At 32.5% G+C, this 23,467-nt stretch overlaps 1 protein-coding gene across 1 annotated transcript in view; it reads left to right on the top strand.

Annotated features, from left to right (window-relative positions):
- The first annotated feature begins 2,111 nt into the window (after positions 1 to 2,111).
- LOC148278449 (sodium-coupled monocarboxylate transporter 1) overlaps positions 2,112 to 23,467 on the top strand; it is a 69,389-nt gene continuing 48,033 nt past the window's right edge. The window contains exons 1-2 of the mRNA XM_088231388.1: positions 2,112 to 2,251; positions 6,749 to 7,193. Coding sequence (XP_088087514.1) covers positions 6,805 to 7,193 — 389 coding nt within the window. The 5' untranslated portion in view covers positions 2,112 to 2,251; positions 6,749 to 6,804. The remainder of the gene's footprint in view (positions 2,252 to 6,748; positions 7,194 to 23,467) is intronic.

The raw sequence follows: 23,467 nt of genomic DNA, 5'->3' as shown, positions 1-23,467 counted from the left end.
GGGGTTATGCCTGATTGACATCGCATACCGCATATCGAGGATATTAACTTATTATATAAAATTTAAAATACAGTCCACCATATCGTAGAAGCCCCCTTACTTCTCGCCCCGCATCCGCGTGAGAATTCGTTTTCCCACTAATTGTAATTTGTTAATAAATACATCATTTTATAGTGAAACCTTTTTAACTTATGTTTACTAGCACAATAGTATACATACCTAGCAATAAATTGCAATAAGTGCGTCTTAAGAACCGGGGTTTGTGGCATCCCTTAAGCAGGGCATGTTATAAAATATTTTCATAATTACGCATTGTACTGTGGTGATGGTCAAAGTGGTAGTGTATTTTAGTACTTAAGTGTTAATGTGGTAAGAGTTCTGACGAAGAGACAGGTACGTCTCGAAACCTGTAGACATCAAAAAGTCGGTAAGTGGTTAAATACCAATATTTATTAGTTTTAGCTGAATCACAAAGCTTTGATATGGTGTTTTTATTTTCTTTTGTCTTCGTTTGTTTTAATTATTGTTTTTATATATAACATGCCTAAGAGTTAAGAGTGATGATGCGCTACAGCTATAGAAACGCCATTTCGCTCAATTGCACAGAACAAAAACGTTGCAAACTGCGATCCAAAATCAAAAGCAATTAAAAAAAAAAAACAGAACAGCAAAACTGCTGTAAACTATTGCTAGCTTCGTGATAATTCTATGATGATCTTTGTGAGTATCTACGGCTTTCACGAAATATAAACTAATAATAAAAAACAATTAGAAAGAAACAAAATACACAACACCTGCACACAATTGAAGAAAATATAGACACATAAAATACAATTAAATCAGCAGAAAATAAAGAAATAACAAAGGAAATGTAAATAAAAATTGTAGCATAGGTATGCAGCAAAATAACAATTAATAAACAGTTTAAATATAAAAAGTATTGAAGTAACAGAGGCGATGTATCATAATATAAACAGTAAAACAAGTAGGTATAACACTCGGCACGTATTTGTAATTTAGAAAAGAAGTGACGAAAACGTAATGATTTTAATTTTTATAAAGATAAATTAAATAAATGTAAGTTTTATTTCTGTGAGATAAACTGTTTTTTTTGTTAGAAATGATATATTTTTGACTGCCTTAGAACGAAGTAATTTACCCTAGTTATGTATTCAAAGCAACTTTATATTGTTATAATTTTATGTGTACAGTATTATAAAATTAAAATTGAATTGAATAAATAATATGAAACACTTTTATATCGACAATGTTTTGGGAATGTCCAAATGTTTTCAGACTGGCTGGATTTCCTCCCTAGGAAGTTATTTAGATTTAAATTTGTCGCAACAGAGAAGGAAAACATTTTTGAGAAGGGAATGTGGAAGTCTAGGCATTTATAGGGCTTATGAGCTTAAGACCTGTCATTGGCTGGTCAATGACAGGTCATAAGCCTTGCAAATTCCTAGACTTCCATATTCTCTTTTATTTTTTTTCCCTCTCTGTATTTTTTATATCTTTGGTTATTCATTGTACAATAAAAATAAAAATAAAACATTTTGTTCGTATTGTGTATTGTGGTGGTAAAAAATGGCTAAGTGTTTTTCATTTAATTTTTAAATATTTACTTTACATTTACTTTTCCCCGTTAACAATCTATGGAGACACTTTTCGTAAGAAAATTTCCTCGACGCAAATGAATATGACTAGCTTTGCAGTTTTCATTGCCAGCTTTTGACATTGAAGTAATTTCCGCAGATAGAGCCGAGTCACGTGGGATTTATTGGCGTTGTCGTTTTCCTAGCTTCCTCCGATGCTCTTAAGCCGACTGCTACCTGAAGAGCGACCATTTACCAACAAACCCCGGTCGGCTTTGCACGCGCGAACGAACTATCGCGCGGAAATTCACCCGAATCGCGGCCCGCGTACCGAAATAATTCGACAGTCTTCTGAGTCCATCCTTCGTCTTCCGTCTGCAAGAATCTCGCGGGACTTCTAACTTCAGTCGCATTACGCGAATGAAATACCTAAATAGATCCAACCGGCAAATTTTAGAAATTCAATTCAGAACGTTTTTATATATGAAAAACGATTTGGATAGACCGTAGAGTGTTAATTATTAAATTTGTTACAAACATTCCAACAGTACAAAACATAGAGGCTAATTATTTATTCGCGTATTGATCACATCGATCAAATAGTTTTTTTTTAAATACATTAAACAAACTGTGATACTACTAAATCTATAAGAAAGGTAAGTTTTATTAATTTTTTTATGTAAACATTTTTTTATAAAACCTTCATTTAATCTTTTTGTGAAGGAAAACTATTCATTTGTTTATTCAAAATATAGACATCTAGGCATTTCCAAGCCGCAAGATTTGTCATTAGCTAGTTCAATCAATCACTTTAAACACTGTGTAAAATGCCTTTTTAAAAAATATATTCAAATTGATTTATTTCTCTATTTGTGGATTTTGAATTTTTACAAAGTAAAACAAATAAAACCTTTATAGGGGTGGGTTAGATTCCCCCGGAATATATCATCGCCCGAAATTTAGTACTCATTTTCAAAAAATGATAATATACGAGTATAATTAATATCTTCAGAAGATTGGGTTTGAATAGTTATAATTTGATTGATTAATGTATTTTGTTATTGTATAATTTCTTTAAAATATGTATGTATTTCAAGTAATTAATAATGTGAACAGTACGAGTATATTAATATTTTACACTCGATTTTTTTATTTGTTTTTTTAATATTTTTATTTCTAAGCACTCTTTATACCACATATATGTAAATGGCAGAAATGCCGTATTTAAATAAATAAATAAATAAATAATTGAAATTTTTTTTTGCTGTAGAATATTTCAAATACGTATATTTCAAAACACAAAACTGTAATAGTTTAGAGTTATACATAGGCATATTCAGCGTTTACTACCGAAAAATATCAAAAAAAAAAATAATAATTGCATTTGAATTTTTATTTGGCATGGATTTCATCTAATTTTGTTTGACTTTTTATAAATAAAAATACATGTATTTTTTTTATTGTTTGTAAGATTATGTGTTTAAAAAACAACACAAAAGCACTACAGAAAACAAAACATTCTTATCTTGATGGTAACCTTCAGTGTACTTAGATAAAATAATTTATTTTACCATTTCACGTCAGCGAAATATTAAGGAATTGTAAGAATACATAGCAGAAGGAAAACAATGCATCGCAACATTTTTATGGATATTGAAATTAACTGTGTCATTCGATTCCACAAGTTATTTACGAAACAGTTTTCATACGTCTGAAAGTGACTGAAAGAACAGGAGAAACAACAAATTAGTTTTATACGTATTTGTATTGCTTATTTTATTTGCTTATTTGTTTACTTTGCTAAAATAATTAAATTTTATAGAACAGTTATCGGATTTAAGAGTATAATATATGTTACACAAACATTGCAAAACCATGACCCGGATTCAATTTAATAAACTTGTAAAAAAATGGTTACTGGGTTTAGGCCAAGAAAAATCATAAAATTTACTCAAAAACATTATTTAATAATAAATGGTATAAATTAATGTTGTGTAACTGTAAAGTAAATTAACAAGTAGGTAGTAATGTTATTGTTTATTTTGTTTAAAAATGTCTGCCTTAAAACAGGTTGTACCAGTTAGGCAGACTAGACATTCCAGAGAAATCTAAGTGTGTATGTAGTAGATAAAGTTATTGTTATTTTTGTTAATAAATCATGATTATTATTATTAATTTAATAATTAAAGCGGTGTGAATAAAGTTAATAATCCACTATGTGCGGTGTTTATCCACATCCGTTAAAAAAAGCTAATAATGTTTTATAAATTTTTATTCGTTGGTTTGAATCCAAAAAATAATGTATATTGAATTATTTTTACATACAAAAATTTATGTAATTATGAGTATTTTTTTTTTTTTTACGGGCGTTGAGTTTTAGATTACTTTCATGTTTTAAATTAAAGTTAAAAATTATTTTTTTATAAGAAAACCAAATTAATATTTAACTATTATTGCATGTTTTGTAATGTGACAAACTCATTTGAATTTTTTAGGAAAAACATTTAAGTTTATAAGTGAAAATTCTTGATGGAAGTTCATTGTAATTTATTATATAAATAAAAGACGAGTGATACTTTAATCCACACATTTGGAACATCCAGTGACCGGTTTCATCGCTTTCGCGACATCGAGACTGGTATCTTTATTAAGGAGTTCAGTGTATCTTTTTTAAGGAATTCAATGTATTTATACAAAACAGAGGTAAGGATAGAGAATTCAAAATTATATAAAAGTAAATAAAATATTTAAAAAAACATTTTTTTATTCACAAATTTCATAAAAAGTAAAAGTTTTTATCTTAAGGATCACTATAAATTTTTTTCGGGTTAACTAATGAGTTGATATAATGCTATTTTAATGAGTTTAAGTATTGTATATATATTATTTATATTATTAGTGTCCCATCTTTCATGAGTGTGATTTTTGTCAATTATGATTTCTAAAAAAACAAAGGGTAAGACGTCATTAGTGAAAAAATATTACAATGGGTATATAAAAATTTTGATAGTGATCCTTGAGACAAAAATAACTTTATTTAATTTACTTACATATAATTTTGAATTCTCTGTCCTTGCCTCTGTTTTGTATAAATACATTGAATTCCTTAATAAAGATACCAGTCTCGAAGATGTCGCGAAAGCGATGAAACTGGTCACTGGATATTCCAAATTTGTGTATTTAAGTATCACTCGTCTTTTATTTCTATAAAAAAATTGTAGGAGTATCCAAATAATTTACTTTATCAATATCACCTGTTAAAATAACAAGAGGATAAAGAAAAATGCTCCCATTCAAGTAAAAATAACAAGTTAATTTTATTTCAACAGAGAGGGAAAACATTGTTGGGAAGGGAATATGAAAGTCTTGGCATTTACAGGGCTAATGACGTGTCATTGGCTGGTTTAAGTGGCTTCTTTACACACTGTAACATTCACCATTCTACCCATGTTTAAACATCCATATTTCCTCTTCCATCTGTTGACTTTCGTGAAGTAAAGGAGCTGAAACCTTTATTATGTGGGTGAGATTCATCCGGCAGAACCAAATCACCTACTAGGCAACGCCTGAAAACAATTTTCCATTTTTTATACTTTTTCTTTTACCTGGTAGTTAATTGAACAAACCGGCTGGATTTCCTCTCAAGGGAGTTATTCATTTTTAAATTTATTTCAACAGAGACGGAAAACATTGTTGAGAAGGGAATATGGAAGTCTAGGCATTTACAGGGCTTATGAACTGTCATTGGCTGGTTTAACTGGCCACTTTACACACTGTTACATTCACCATTCTGCCCATGTGTAAATGTATAGACTTTCACATTCCCTTCTCAACAATGTTTTCCGTCTCTGTTGAAATCAATTTAAATATGAAGACCTCCCTAGGGAGGAAATCCAGCTGGTCTGCAAGCATTTGGACATACTCAAACGTTTGTAATTATTGCAATCTTTGTTTAATTATGACATAAACCCTTTTCTAGTAAAAAAGTTTGAAAAGTCAAGCACGAATATACCCTGGAAACACAAAGTTTTTCATAAGACGACAGACAATAAGCGATTATTTTTAAAACGTGCGTTTGTAAACACGGTTTTTTTATCGATATTAATTATCACACAGTAGAATATGATTTTCAGGTACTTATCATATTAGGTTCCCCTGCTTAAATACCCACACCATAGAATTAAGAATAGTCCTGAAGGAGTGTAGAATCATATTTGAATACATCGGACTGTGACCAATAATTCCCCCACTATGCCCTACTTTCGCCGCGCCCATTTGCGAGGTCGCCGCGTAATGTTGCTTGATGGGAAAAAAAATCATAACAGAAATGTAAGGTAAAAAAAAGCAATCTGTCAATTTCTCTAAAATTTTATTGTGCACGCGGAAATATTGATTGACACAACAGAGTAGATAAGTAAAGGGTCATTTAATAAGAGTAATTGAATTGATGAACTTTGAACTTCAAATATAAAACAAATTTTATTTTCCATGAAACGGATATTTTTATATCATGTTTAATCATATTTGATGTTTTGAAGATAATGTCGGTAAAATGTCTACCACAGAGTTGTTTAATCCGAGATCCAATTTTCATTAATTCTCTCATTAGGTGAGCAAAGTAGGGTAAAAAAAATTACTACCCTAGAAGCACTAATGAAATTTCCATGTTGTTTCTTCGGCAATCTGACAGATGAAAAAATAATTAAATTTTTAAGTAATGCATTTGTTATATACACATTTATTTTCTAATTACACATGAAATGTGATTGCATCCTGTTTCTTTAAAATCCTAGCAGTATTTCTACACTTTAAAAGTACACAACTCGGCATAGTTGCGTACTGAGCGACGTCTACAAATAAACTAATGCGTCTAAACGTAAACCTACTCATTTATGAGTAGTTTAGTCGCCTTCTGTTTGATGTGCGTATGCGGTTTCTGGACTATTCTTAATTCTCTGGCCCACACGTTTTATTTAGAGATTGAGATTTTATATAGAGAAAATAAATCAATGTGGTGAGATCACATAAAAGCGATACTGCTCTTTCTATAGATACCTAATTTCACACGATTCTGATTATCGATTTTTTTATTTAATAGCGCTGTTGAAACTTTCTTGGATATATTTTTCAATAGGCACATTTTATATTTACAGGAGTTCTCCCCCTGGAGTCGTTGCTACGTAGGTGAAGGTATATAATCCACGTAAAGATGACGATCCCACGGCCGTGTTTCACTATAAAACATGGTATTTTCGTATTCCTGCTGGCCCTATGCTGTCTTCAGGAAGTCCAAACTGCAGGAATACACCAAGAATCTGTTAGAACTAACGTTCAACCCACGGAAAAACTGGACTACGTGTCAGTGGCTCCTAACTTGGAATCAGTGACAGGGTCTTCAGAGGTCTGCAACCCCGGAAACAGATTGAAGAATGAATTTTCATGGGAAGATTACGTTATCCTTGGCGCCATGCTCGTAATCTCCTGTGGGATCGGGATCTTCTATGGATTCTTTGGAGAGAAGCAAACTACTAGTGATGATTTTCTACTCGGAGGATCTTCTATGGGCACGTTTCCCATGGCAATGAGCTTAGCTGCAAGGTAGGACACCATTTAAATTTTAATCCATATTTGACGGGAAAGGTCTAATATTATTGTCAGAATATAACACGTGATTAGAATTATTAATTAATTGCAACGATAGCTTAGGTACCCTTGATTGAAATTAGCACTCATATTATTATATATTGTAACGTCTATGTAGTTACGTAGATGTTAGGTTTTCTTCGTGATTATTTATTTATTCAAAATCTAAAGCTTCTCTAATGTTTTATTTTTTATTACGTTTTAGGTTTTACCATAATTTTGTTTGACTATAAAATATTATTAAAAAGGAACCAACAATATAAGAGTTAAAATCGATTTGTCTAAAAGTATCGAGTAATTATTTATCTAATCTCTTAAAGGTTTTTCGCATTTTGAAATTCAAAGAGTAGGTATTTTATTATAATGCATATTTTACAACAAATAAATAGCTTTATTAATCAATCACTTTGATTACAAATTTCCAACTGAATAATTTGAAAATTGTGAAAACTAAAATAATATATTGGGTTATATTTTAGTTTGCATAAGAAATAAAAACTAGAGATGGGCGCTTCGGTTATGTGATAAGAGTAACAGCTAACGTTTCACAAATAAAACTATTTGGTAAACCGTTTCTAAAACTACAGTTTAGAGTAGCAACCTGTTACAGGGTTATGGTCATAAGCACGCAAAACTGGCATCCTGGGGGGAAGGGGGGTTTTAGGATCTGGTACTATCCCCCTTCCTGGACCTCATAATAATCTTTATTTTTTGCCTTGGTCGACAGGCTCAAGTTGGTCTTGGAGGGGAGTCTTGAGATATTTTTCAAGTGTACTTAATGTTGTGTGTCGTTAATCGATATCATTGAATAATATCCCGATTTATGGTGCTTTAGTTGTTTTTAACAATTTTTTTTTTGTGAAACTGTTTTAACGGTTTCTGAAGATTTTTTTATCACTTCTAATAAGAACGCGCAGGTATTGTAAACATAAATGAAGCACATTTATTTATATGGAAATAAATCTGAACAAATTAAGTACATTTTTTATGAATTATCCATTTCACTATGATAGAGAGTATTTATTTTATTCATTTTGAATCGAGAAAAAGAGCACACATAAAGATTTTCTTATATGTCATATAATAATAACAAAGTACGTATATTGCAAACATAAATTAATATTGCATTTATAAGTTGTTTAACACAAATTTCTTAACCTTCTTTTTGAATTTGGTTTTTTTTCTGATAAATGTTTTTTCACTTATCATAATTTTTTTTTCTGCCTTACATAAAATTGAATTGTGTATTGAAAGAGACCCATTTATGTATTGAACAATTTATACATAATATAATTTTTAAACACTGATTTAATGGAATGTGAGAAAGATTTGCTTTGATGAAGATATTCCAATCTCAAATCAAACCAACGAAATTTATAATTAAACAATAAAAAAACCCACGAATAAAATCGCTATGACTTTGTATGCAAATTATGTAGAATAGAGAGCAAATTGGAAATATTGTAATTATTACTGTACCACGCGTCGAAGATTAGCGAAATTTAATTATGATGTGTTTTAAATTAAAGTTAACATTGCATTGCCTTCGAAGTCGTTCGGGTATTTCTGAGAAAACGTGATTTGTTTTGACGTTATACCAGTTAATGGCAATACGTTGACAACATTAAGTTTTTTTATTTTTTTATGATGGCATGTAATCCGCTGGGTTAACCCGCAAGCTTTTGGAAGTGGTTGAGATTTGGGATTTAAGATTTCACAACGAATAAATCGGAACTGGAATGAACCAAATGAGGCTTGAGCAAACCAGTATACGTCAGATGGAGCCGCGCAACGATTGCCTTGTTGTTCTCAGCGCATATTACCAGCTCCGGCTTCGGATGATTGCCGGCGGCGATCGGCTCTTAAGGGCGCAATATTCACTGAAAAAATAACGTGCATATATCACGAGCGGCCCCCGTGGTGTAATGGATAAGACACTTGCCTCACGCGCTGAGGTTTCGGGCTCCATACCCACCAAGATCATGATAATTACTAGTAAACGACCGAAAATTCGGTTTCGGCCAACCAAATTAGTTTCGGCCAAAAATTGGCCGAAATTTCGGCTCAGCCGAAACTTGCGGTCGGGGTATGTCGGGTTACGTTCGACTGTTATCGGATGCATCTTATGGTTTTTGACTCGGCTGACCTGTGACTTGTGACCTTTAGTTTGTTTCGGCTTGTCATAGTGTAATTTATTTAACACTTAATTAATGAAATCGTAAGGTTTAACAATAAAAGCGTCTAATGCTGGGCGTTTAAAAGTGACTTTTAACCCATTTAAATAAGTTTCGATTTCGGCCGAAACTAGAAAAGAAGCTGAAATTCGGTTTCCGCTAAACATCTTATCTCGGAGAGTCACTCATAATTATATGGGACTTTCCAGTTCATCCGGAAAACAATACTCATTGTCGTCTATACTACAGTAAGTTGTCTAAAGAAGACTAACTGCGCGGTCTAACTTTTCTTCACCCAAACGTATTCCCGTATTTTTCTGAATTATGGCACTAGAGCGATGCTTTTTTACACACTACCTACTTTTGTATTGTCTTTTGTGGGAGCTAGAACCACCCAAAAACCATTAATAGAGTCAAGTTTTATCTGCCGTCTTCGGACATAAGGTGTACAAATATGATACTAATTTTGAAAAAAGCAAACCGTGCTGACACAGAAAACGTCTTTTGAATACTTTTTCTTAAAAACATCAGTCCGACGTGTTGTTTTTTTCGCGCGGGAGGCATATGCTAGAGAGTGACACTCCATTGAAATACTTATTCATTAAACATATCCTCCTAAGAACAGTGTAGAAAGAAGACGAATCGTGCCTTTGTTCTACGTAGACAATAATAAAAATAAAACATCCGGAATCGCTGACGAAAGGCAAAATAGACAATCTTGTTTAATAACCAATTCTGTATTATTCAACGTGTACTTCATACTTATTGAAGCAAACGTAGTTTCTTCTGTCATCTACATCTGATACAGAAGCTCCCACTTCACGATTAAGCTAAATCCTACAGTCAAATGTGATGACGTTTTTATTATGCCCGAGTGCTTTATACTCTAATTCAGTTCTGTAATAGTAATTCTCCCGACTTTTAGTGGTGCAAAATATTATAACTAAAACATCTAGGTGGTAGGTACTTACATGGCCAATTTCACCGTTTATAAAAGTGAAATCAAAACGTGAATAAACGTAAAAAAATCATGTTGCATAGTTAGAAAAAAAAGCCATTAAATTGAATCAATGTATACACATTTAAATTTATTTCAACAGTGAGGGAAAACATTTTTGAGCAGGGAATATGGAAGTCTAGGCATTTACTGGGCTTATGACCTGTCATTGGCTGGTTTAAGTGGCCACTTTACACACTGTGTAACATTCATCATTCTAAAAAAATATTTTCATATCATATTTTAACTCTTTTACTTCACAAGTCAAAAGATGGAAAAAATAGAGAAATTTGATTGTTCCCAACAATGACAAAATGGTCAATGTTACAGTGTGGAAAGTGGCCACTTAAACCAGCCAATGAAAAGTCATAAGCCCTATAAATGCCTAGACTTGAATATATATTTTAGTACATAAATTAATTTTCTGTTGGAAAAATAGTGCAACTGCCTTTTATAATTGGAGACAGACGGAAATATTATTTTAGAAGGGGAAATCCTTCGTTCTTTGAATTTAATTTCTTGTATATTACCTATCCAATTACAAAAATAAATTCAGGATATGTATGCAAATTAACACTAAAAATCCAAAATAAAGAATGCATTTCAAACTATTTTGCAAGCAAACGAGGAGTTCAGTGCAACAGGAAATTTGATATAAAAAATGTTTTATTGCGCACGGTAAAAATTAGAGCATTCAATTGTACAGCGAAGTTTATCTAAAATGCATGAAAAAAATAATGAAAATGAATTACCTTTGAACGACGCCGTTCTCCGAAATCAACCAATGACAAAATGCTGTGGTACGTTTGCGATTACTAGAAAGTCAACACACCAATCGGGACAACTCAACGTAGATAACGTGTGACGTCACGGGCAGATTAATTTAAAAATCACAAAACTTGATTTTGAAAGCGCTGTTATTTCTATTATATTATATTAACAAACAATAATAATTTTTAAAAAACATAAAACTTCCTCATTGGGGGCGATCGGCGGTAAAACCGTGGAGATAGGGGTGAGGCATATAATTTTCTAATAGCATACGCCGCGCCGCCGGCCGGGCCCCGCCGCCGCCGGAGCGTACAACTTCTCTTAGATCGATTAATTGACATTGTTAACTTACTGACACCAGATAGGAAGAGCGGCCCTTTCATTCCGAGGCAATTCCCGCTGCTTAATAAAATATATTGCAATCCTCGATTTGCGGTTAATTGCTGGGATCAAATTCGTACAACTAATTGCCGCTGGTTACAAATAAAAGTGCGCATGATTTGATCCGTTTCTTTGTCCGGGAGCAGCGTTATTTGTAATGGCAAATGCGTTTTATTAAATAAACAATGTAGCATATTGTATACACGTGCCGACACTTATTCAATTATTTTAATTTAAAAATTAGAACAAAATTATTTAACCGTACCCATTGAAAAACATTTTTTTTATTATTTATTTATTCATATTATATACATAAAATTACAATTTATACAAAGTTGCTTAGACAATCTAACAAGGGTTATTTACCCCGTTTTAGAGTCAGAAAAATATATGAAAAACAGTAATCAATATACAGAAAAAACAATAAAAGTAGCGGACATAGTGAAAAACATAGTAAAAAATGTAGTAAAAAACATAGTAAAACCATTTTTTTTTTCAACTTAGTAAAATACGCAGTAAAAAAAATACATATCTAACTATTATATCTAACTAAAATCGACCCAATCGTGATCTCGTATTTCCGTTTTCCCTACCCCAAAACGAAACAGGTTTTTTTAGGCGCTTTTAGGGGTTTTTGACAATTAGTAATTATCTATTGTTAGTTAAAAAAAACAACGCTCTAGTGCCATAATCTAGAAAGAAAATACTGGAATACTTTTTTTATGAAGAAAAGTCACACCGCGCATCCTCCTAATAAATTAATGATGCAAGTAAACTAAATTGCTCGATAATAATACCCGACGATGACCCCCGTACCGCGGTCTCCCGTTCGTTTTCCTGACTCCCGGTGATATCACAATAATAATAACCATTTAACACGTTATTTCGTTTGGCCATTAAATAAATAAAAACATTTAAAACATAATTACCGTACAATAAGTATGAACCCACCCTATGTTATTATATCGAGTAGTGTGGATTTTTATGGTGTGATGTAGGTATTAGAGGTGATATTCACAAACCTGGGTATTTTGAACTCTGATGCGTCATCACCAAGACCTGTCATAGAGAAAAACAGATATTAATAATACTTTTTTCTTTGTAACTCAAATATCAATCGATCGCAGATAAATTTTATTGAGTCAGTATATAAAACCACTGTTCAATTTCAAGTATTTTTCAAAGAGAGAAATGTTGAGAAGATATTTTAAATAAATTAAAAAAAATTAGATTTATTTACCTTCATTTATTTATTCATACAAAGATACAAGATACAAATTACAAAAAAAAAATTACGTATCGCTATCTCTATGAGGCCTTAATGAAAAGTGGAAGCATGTATATTTTTAAAGAATACTAAAAATAAAAATTATTTAAAAACAGCTATTTTAATGAACACCTGGACATGATACCTTCGAAACATGGGTAAATCTCTAACCGTAACATTTTAATCAAGGTTCAAAAACATATTATAGGTATATGCATTTTTTTCAATTCAAACTACAGTTCAGCGTTAATTTTTAACAAAAATGATTATTTGAAAAAAATGTACAAAACAAAAAATTACGAAATTGTGGAACTATCGTCTAATGGACGCTGAAGGTTAATCGGTGAATTTCTTGAAGGTGAAAAACAAAATAATATACCCAAACATCCAAAATACTGATTACGAATGTAAAATTGCCGACAGTAAAGAAAAATATAGGTGACTTCAATTCCGCATTCGTAATTAAAGAGAACACTGTAGTGTATAAACAGGAGCACCTTTGGTACCATCAGTGGTTCAGTAAATATCAGTTTGGAAAGATTCATTACCGATGTTATTTAGTATGTAATAAACACACACGAAAGTCTACAAATACGACCACTAATGCATGGAGAAAAGTTTGAGGAGCTATTTAATTCACTAGAGGATGTAGCTTGGCAATCATTCAAAATGCTGTTCTCAGTTTTTAAGTGTATGTTCGAATATCGTGCAGTTAGGAATGGAGAAACCATTAAAATATTAGAAATTATAAATGCCCGTAACTTGGAAACTTTATGTGATGGGGATATCATATTTTAATTCAGGAGAAAAAATACTATCTAAATCACTTATTTTTCTTTCTAAGACAAAAAAGTATTTTCTGTTGCTCAGTTGACGTCATTCAAATTGTGGAGCTTTATTAAAAATGCAGACTACCTATCTCGAGACATCTGACTATGCTGTTTTACAAATGAAAAACTACATCTATCATCACTAACATCTCATTAATTAATCGAATTGGAACTAATTGCTTCGTAATGAGTTGCAATTTGCACCCACAGATTATTTATCCATACAGCATTATTTACTAATAAATTAGCCAATAAGGTTTTAATTAATTAAACGTAGTTCTTATTAATGACTTCAGGGTCAATTGACTTAGTTTAATTTTATATACAAAGTTGCATGACGATACATTTTATTGTACGGAACTAAGATATGAAGAAGGTAACAATTAAGTAATATGCAATTAATTAATTTCAAAATAATAATTTCTTTATTTTTTCACAAAAAAACCGTATAAACAAAAAAGTCCTTTGAATAAATTTGCAATCCTTTATTATATGTACTCGTATAAGTATTTCACTTTCAAAGCTTTCAAAGCTGGCAGCTTTAAAAAATAACTGGGATTGCGGCTAGCCATAGCAGGCGCCACATTCAACAGTATGAAAGCTGTCTGGAGATCGGATATTTAGTGAAAACTAAATGCTGCCTAATAACACTTGCATAGCATCTATTCTCCTCTATGGATGCGAATCATGGCCCCTCACTAGGGCTCAAAACAGCAAAATACTGAGTTTTGAGAATAAATGATCCTGGCTGTGCGGTTGTTGGACTTTGTGTGGAATGAAGTAATAAAAGAACAAGCGCAGCAAACTCCAGTGACAACTGTCATCAAGCGGAGGCGATATGGTTGGCTTGGCTTTCTGAGAGCCTTAACCTCGCTTGCCTACTTTACAAGGCATCAGGCTCTCGATGTTCTGGACGTCCACTGCTCACTGTTCGTAGGCAGTTTATGTCAGAACTACGGGACAAAAACATGCCTGGAGGATCTTTGTGGACACTATATGCTCCAACTAGAGAGCGGACTTGGAATGATAATTCCGGATCTTAAATGTATTTCGACGGATTTATGATTTGATTGGTCGAATAAAGTTTTACATAAAAAATAATAATTATGTTTATTGTAAATATTACTGTTAACATAACCTGAAAAATCACATCGGTAACTTTCTTACAAACATTCTAATGTATGGTGAATCAAAGTCGATTTAATCAATAAATTTATCGAAGAAGTTCACAATGAGTGCCCAAGATTTTGATAGCAAAGTAATGATGTTGATACTTCAGTTTAATAATGTTTTAAAATACTACACGAAAATACTCGATATGGCGGATTTTAGAATTTTCCAATCAAAATAATAATTACCCCTTCTACTTGGGTATAATTCAATTAGTAGAATATTTTACCTTTCAATGACTTTATCGTAAATCTGACACATCGCAACTTCGATAAAAAAGTCATAACAAATAAAACTGATTTTGAGTTAAACAGACATAATAAATAATGAGAAAAAATCTAATTCGCTGAAAAAAAGGCATGATTTTAACTTTAAGGTTTAACCACTCATTGGTTTTATAACACACATTAATACTTATTTAATTCTCAAATCATGATATATTTAAATTATGTTGTTTATGATAATTGAGATTTAAAAAAAAAATAATTTTAGTAATTTTTTTTAGTAGTCAAATCTAAATATACGAGTACATACATGTAGCATCGGCGTTGCTTTTGAAGGTAAAAAGACCAACAAAAAACGTGGTTTTAAGACAAAGTGTAATTTTGGTTTTTAGGCTCTCCTAGGCCCGTCTTTTAATGGGAAGTTAAAATTTATCGTCAATTTTATCTACAAAGTAAAATTAAGTTTTCTGTACGAAAAAATAATATAATTACAATTAAATATATTTAATAACATAAATCACAAATTAATTAAATTTATCACAAAAATTCTAAACCTGTTCGATTACAGGTTACCGAAGAAGATACTTTTAATTTTGATATAAATGTACACATTTTCGTACGTAAATATCAATGTTACTTTACACAGTCTCGATATGTACCGATGAAGATCTTCATCATCATCATTATTCCCTTTCCACACCTAATGGTGCATAGGGCACTGCATCGGTACACCAATCGCAGCGTATCTTCAACATTTCTGTTACGTGAAGGTATGATGATCAGTCTTAGGCTTCAGGTGCCAGTCCAGGGACTATGAAATATTCTAGTGTGAAAACACATTTTTTAAATAATTTTTTCATGACGACCATGTCGGGAACCGAACCCGAGACCTCTCGCATGGTAGGCAAACGCGCTGTCCACTACACCACGAGGCCGACGCCGATTAAGATAGCGTTTGTAATCGCGGCCCTGGAAATTCTGCTTTTTTCAAATCAATTTTCGTATGTGCGATATGCATAATGTATGTAGGTACCTACGAATACATTTAAAAAATTAAATAAACTGAATTATTATATAAAAGATTAGCTACAATTTTCCATTATAACCAGGATATCAATACCCAGTGCACTTAGGCACAGATTGTAAAAAATAACCATGTTTGAATAATTGTCATAATGGGATGAATGGACATGTATGCGAAATAATAAAAAAATTACGGGTAAACCATATCAAATTTGACCTTCATTTATTTGGGAGTGGAATGATTTTTCTTTTGTTATTTTTTTCACCTGGCAACTAAACACAGCATGTTTTTAATATTTGTATAAAACGTCACATGGCTAGTTTCACACATTTACGGATCAGAGGTCCGAGGTTCGATCCCCACTCAACCCAACTTGATTCTAATTTTCTTATAGTGAGTTATTTACAACTCGTTGAAAATACCCTCCAAAGTTGAAATATTTGGGTAAATTATTCTTCTTCTTGCGGTACCTTATTAGGTCCTCCCGGCCACTACAGCAAAAGCATCTCGGTTCTGCGCTATTCCGAGGCCAGGACAACTGATTGTTGGATGTACTCGCCAAAGTGATTCCTGGGAAAAGATGACCAGAGTGGTTTCCCGTTGCCTTCTCTGGCGGTTTTTATGTGAGGGGTACCTTCCCTCAGCTGGATAGCTGGTTGGTTCTGGTTTGGAGGCGCCAGAAACTCGCCTTCCATCTTCTCGTTATCTGCTGTGATCACACCGTTATGAAAGTGATCCCATTGCCCCAGGTTGGCGAATCGGTCATGTCCAATCAATTTACTCCCAGTCAGTGAAGATTTCACTTCACTCTTTGCTCAATCCAATAAAGTATAGATAATGTACTTCTGGATTACCTTCTTTCGGCAAAAATATGCTAAGGCTACTAGATTACAAAAAGCTCCTTCAGGCAGCTTTTCTCGTTCGGCAATGAGCAAATTTTCCAGGTATGTGGGCGCCGCCAAGGAGACTTATTTTCTCAGATGCGGTGTGCGGTACGTGGTGGTCAAGCTGTACAGTGTTCGCGACGTGGACGCTAACGAGTTGGACTCGTCAGTAGTGTTGCCGGTGGAATGGAACTGGGCATTCGCAGCATTTGATAGAATCACACCTTTCAGCAAGATGTGACTCACTGCGACTCCACTGACGGTTCCAGCCTCGGTAAATTATTAGAACGCAAATAATTAATTTTTTTAAAACACAAAAACGTTTTTTTTATTTTTTATTAATAAATCATATAACTCAAAGTATAAAATATATGAATAACGTTCCCAGGAGTTACTACACGTCAAATCGGGATTTAAATAATTTTAACATAAAAAAAAACGTGTAAGCGACGATAAGAACGGGCTATGGAAAACGAATGAGAAAAATGAATAAAAGGTACAAAGAGATAATTTTTTTCTTTCTTTTTATATTCCGGATTGATAGTAATAAATAAATCAGATGAACCTCACCTACATCATTAAACGTTTTAGCTTTAATGAACTATTGTTACAGTATTGACTCGTAAAAAAATTACACATAAAAAATACAGGAAATATGAATGTACGAGAATAGCAATTGAAACGAATGGGAATTCGGGCAATGAAATTTCAGGTTTTTTGGAACCCAAAATATTCAACGTATTTCCCGAAACTTTTTTTTTTAAAGAAATATTTGCGTTTTATGATTTACCTAAATATTTAATTTTTAGGGCCATTTTCAACTAGTTGTAAATAACTCACTATAAGAAAATGGAAAAAAAGTTGGAGTGGATTCGAACCACGGACCATTGGTCCGTGAGTCCGAGACACTAGCCACAGGACCACAACCCAAAAGTTGTAAAAACCATGACCGGGATCTTATTACATGTGATTTTTTTAAGGGTCAGTGGGTTTTGTTAGAGAGAGAAGTCAGAAAAATTATCAAAAATATTAATAAATATCATTAGGTTTAGTAAAAAATAATTAAATTTGTATAAAAAATACAGTTTAGTCGACCTCGTGGGGTAGTTGTCAGCGCGTTTACCTACCACAAAAGAGGTCTCGATTCGGTTTTAGATTCCCGACATGGTTGATGTACATTTTTTTTTTAATGGGTATTTTTACACTAGAATATTTCATAGTTCCTTCATGTAACGAAAATGATCAAGATAGACAGCAATTGGTGTACCAATGCTGTGCCCTATGTACCATTAGGTGCGGAAAGGGAATGATGGTGATGATGAAAAAGTTGTATGGTAGTTCGTCATGTTTTATTATTATTTTGAGCGGAATTTTGAATATTAGGTAACCGTCAGATATTAAGATACTATCTGGTATCCTGACGGATATAAAGGTACTATCCGGTATCCGGCCAGATGGTAAAATTAGGCCGAATATAGGATAGTCACCGGATATCCGTTTCATCTCTTAAGAATACATTTTTTGTAAGCCAATTACATATTATTTTGAAGTCGATGACATTGATGAAGCACACAGAGTAATGTTACATGCACTTGAGCATATCTTTTCATGGACCAAAAATAATGAACTTCTTACAAATCCAACAAAAACCAAAATTGTACTAGTTGGTAGCAGAAAAAAAATATTCTAAAGTAGACGTTCCCACACTCCCTCTTTTTTATAAATGGCAAAAAAATTACTGTCATGATTTTCGTCAAAATATTAGGTATTATCCTACTTAAGCATTTAGTGTGCACGATCAGATTCACAAAGTTAGTGGTAAACTTAATAACAGTTTGCGCTCACTTAAAATATTTCAGAATTTCTTGCAATTAATATTAAGCAAACATTAGTCCAGAGCTTGCTTCTTCCACTTTTTGACTATGCAGATGTATGTTATCCAGATGCTAACGCTTTCAAAGCCACCCTCTGGACCCCCCTCACTGGTTTCCGAAGAAACAGGAGAAGCTGTTACGTCCGGAGTGAGTTAAGAAGCTATCAGAAAAGAGCATAATATGTTTCTCATACTGCTTCTCGGTGTTTCCTTCCAGATTTTCTGTCAGGGTTGATCTTTCACTCCCAGTGTACTGCAAGGAAGCAGGATTTTTTGCAGTCAGCGTCTGGTATTAGTGGTTCACTGTCGCCTGCCGCTCTTCGGTATGCCCAAACCCGATACTGTTGACCCTGCTTCTCATCACCAGGGATTTGAGTTTAGAGTTTCCTTCTCCTAGACACGCCTCTTTTCTAGGCTTACGGGACCTGCCTTCCCGGTCCGATGGTCAGTGACGGGTATTTTATTTCCGTCCTACCCCTCAGCAAACTGACGAGCATTCCCCTTTTTCCCCTTTGGGGGTGCGTTCTTTAGAAGTTACAGACTCTCCCGAGAGAAATCCGCCTACGGATAATTTTTGTAAAAATGCCGATAAACATAGTTGACCCTTCATCTTAAAGACCCTATAATGGCTAGACTTCTATAGATATTTACATGTATATTCCTTTATTAAGGTTTTTTTCGTCTCTTTTCAGATATATATGTATGTATCAAAAATCAATTTGTATCAAATTGTTATTATGTATTTTAGTGCTATCATTGTGCTGTTTGTGTCGGCTTTGTGTTATAAATTTCAATCTGTTTGTGATGTCATTTCGTGTCTTGTACCACAGTTTGGGACGTAATAATATATGTACATAGTGCGCTATACCAACGCAAAATCGCGAATCAATAACAAGTTGAGAAATATTATGTAGGTGCCTATATAATATTATACTCCGTGTCCTTCTCTACTTGCCAAAAGCCTTTTAAAGCACACGCCAAGCCCCAGTGCCTTTACTAGTGACGATCACAATAAATTGCCAGAAATAATCGAATAATTCATAACCGATTGTAACACTATTTAATTGGTCAACTCACTACCGGTTACGGTCAAAATATTCGGTTAAAGCAAATTAACAAGTTACGTCATAAAAATGTTCAGTTATGAAGAATAACAATCGAATGATTCAAAGTGATTTTCAGATGCAAATAATAATCTAAAATAATCTTTGAAATATTATTATTTCTTAAGGTTTTTTAGCTGGTGAACGTTTTTGATGGTTTAAATTTTTTTATATTTTCCAAATTCTTTTATATTTTTTTAAAGGTAATCTTTTTTAAAATATTAAATTTGCGAGCGTGTAAGTGTTTCAACTTTTCAGGATCTATCACAGGTTCCTTCAGATCATTTCGTAAACCAACTAGATTAACATTCGAATTAAAATAAACGATATGTTCGATTAACGTAACCGGTTATGTGCATCACTAGCTTTTACTTTATCCAGAATCAACCAGCGAAAACCGAACAAAGTCCGACCACACCAGAAAGAAACAGGATTTCGTTTCCTAAACTTTTGACTACATGCATAGACAGCATGGACAGCATGGACAGTAGGGACACAACTTTTTATATTAGAATAAACATTAGAGAACGCATATAACTATAAATTATGCAGGTAATACCACCTTATAATTTAGATTTCTTTCACTTATTTAAAAACGTTAATATATAAAAAAATACAGCATAAAAAATTACCCAGCGCATTATTTTTGTATGCTATCATTAACGTAGCTATCTTTTTGTGAGCTATTGTAATTTTTTTACTTTTTAATCCTAGGGTTAGGTCTGCATCAACCACCTGCATTGTCTATTTTATTTATTTATTATATTTTCACATTACATACATAAAATTTTACATTTATACAAAGTTGCTTTGATTATCTTACTAAGGTTATTTTTTCAGTTCTAAGCCAGTCAAAAAAAATATATTAAAAACAGTAATAAATACACAGAAATAGTAATAAAGGAAGAAGACATAGTAAAAAACAGAGTGAAATACGTAGTAAAAAAACATGGTTAAAAATCTAGCAAAAAACACACTAAAAACATATTTGATAACCCAGTAAAATATCAAGCAAAAACAGAATACATAGAAGAAACGTAGTAAAATAAAGTAAAAAACATATTAAAATACTAGTAAAATACGTAGTAAAAACAAAATACATAATAAGAAACAGTAAAAAAAAATATATATGAAAAAAACATATTTTGACAAAACATTCTAAGATACGTAGTAAAAAGAAAAAAACATAGTATAAAAACGTTATTTCCGCACCTAATGGTGCAAAAGGCACTGCATTGGTACACCAATCGCAGCGTATTTTGATTATTTTTATTACATGAAGGTAAGATGATCAGTCTTACGCTTCAAGTACTAGTCCAAGGACTATGCAATATTATAGTGTAAAAACACCCTTTAAAAAATATTTCAAATCAACCATGTCGGAATTGAACCCGAGACCTTTTGCATGGTGGGCAAACGTGCTGACTATTACACCCCACGAGGCTGAAAAAATATGTAATTAAAAAATGTATGTATATGTAGTCAAAAAACATAATAAAAACAAAGTAAAAAGTAATGAGGATCTTCAAAAATTCAATCAAAATAAAACTAATAATGGATTAGTTTTTATGAAAAAATGAATAAAACACTAATATAATGAGTTATAAATAATATCTGTTACTTTATTGTTTAGCGCCTAATCAAAATGTCAAGCGCAACACACCACCGGCTGCTATAATAAGTTTATAACGCATAAACAAGTGTATATAAAATAATAAATAAATATTTAAAAAATTCAAAGGCAGTCTCGTGGTGTCTGTGTCCAGGCAGCTCAGACGCCCCTTCTTTTTGCGTTCAATCGAAGGAATAAAAGAGAATAAATTATTTATTAATTTGTTGTAAAATACGGAAGAGAATACGTTATTGAGCAATTTTTTTATTAAATCTTTGCGTTTTTATGATTTACCCAAATATTTCAATTTTGGTGGCCATTTTCAACGAATTGTAAATAACTCACTATTAGAAAATGAAAATCAAGGTGTGGTAGAGTGGGATGCGATCCTCGGATCCATGAGTCCACGACACTAGCCACGGGACCACAACCCGATTTATTATCCTTATTGGTTTTTTTCTTGGTTCCCTCGATTAATTGCGAACAGAAGGTGACGAAAATGCTCACTTTCGTCTACTTGACAGTAATCAAATACAACCGGTCTTTTAAACCGGGTTGTGCTCCCGTGGTAGTATTGTGGACTCACGGACCAAAAGTCAGAGGCTCAAATTCCACTCCACCACAGCTCTATTTCCATTTTCCAGCACAAGTTATTTACGACTTTTAGGAAATGGTCTGAAAATTTCAATATTTGAGTAAATAATAATAACTTAAGTTTTTCACTATTTATTTATTTTGTTCATTAACGCCCAAAAGGCATTTATCAAAAATAAAAATAAAATACATGCTAACATACTAAATAATAAACACAGAATATACAGAAAAAATATGTGAAATTAGTTAAAAAGAATATAATAAAAAGTTTTACAAGTAAAAAAAAAACAATAATAAAAAAGATATGCAGGAAAAAACGGTAAGCATATAAACAAAAAATGCAAAAATATAAGCATATTTATATATTTTTTATATAGTGAAAAACGTTATTTTTATTTACTCGAACATATAAATTTTCAGACCATTTCCTAAAAGTCGTAAATAACTTGAGCTGAAAAATGGAAATCGGGTTGTGGTAGAGTGGGATTTAAACCTCTGACCTTTAGTCCGTGAGTCCACAATACTACCACGGGACCACAATCCGGTTTAAAAGACCGGTTGTATTTGATTAATCAAATAGACGAAAGTGAGCATTTAATCACCTTTTGTTCGCAATTAATCGAGGGTATAAAGAAAAGAACAAATAAGGATAATAAATCGGGTTGTGGTCCCGTGGCTAGTGTCGTGGACTCATGGAACAAAGATCCGAGGATCGCACCCCACTCTACCGCAACTTGATTTACATTTTCTAATAGTGAGTTATTTACAACTCATTGAAAATGGTCATCAAAATTGTTAAATATTTAGGTAAATCATAAGAACCTAAAAATGAATTTTAATAAAAGAAAAAAAAAAGAAAAAAGTTTTCTATTTGAAAAATAGAACATACAATTTTTTTTTCTAAACATGTTCAATTACAGGTTACTGACGTCTTCGTTGATAAGTATCTTTACTTAGAATTTTCATACAAATTTTAATAACTACTAATACTAATACTAATACTACTAACTAACTAACTAATACTACTAACTAATAACTGATGTTAGTTTATACTGTTTCGACGTGTACCGATGGAGATAGCGTCCATAACCGGCCCAGATAAGGAAATGCACATTTTTTACGAATTTGCAACAAAACTTTTAATATCGTATTCGTGATAAATCTTATCAGGCTAAATGGCTTGAAAAAACTGTTAAATAAAACAGTAGTCAGTATTAGGATTTATGTTTTTATAATGTCACGTAATACAGGTAACACCCCCCCCCCCCGCTGAGGAAGAGAGATATGTGCATGACGAAATCGTACTCAACGGAATTCGTATTTCA

The sequence above is a fragment of the Micrasema longulum genome, unplaced genomic scaffold (genome assembly GCF_059751315.1).
Source record: "Micrasema longulum isolate JH-2025_06_02 unplaced genomic scaffold, ASM5975131v1 h1tg000880l, whole genome shotgun sequence".
In the NCBI taxonomy this organism is placed as follows: Eukaryota; Metazoa; Arthropoda; class Insecta; order Trichoptera; family Brachycentridae; genus Micrasema; species Micrasema longulum.
The sequence above is the reverse complement of the archived record's forward strand: the minus strand, read 5'-3'. Positions and strand labels throughout refer to the sequence as shown.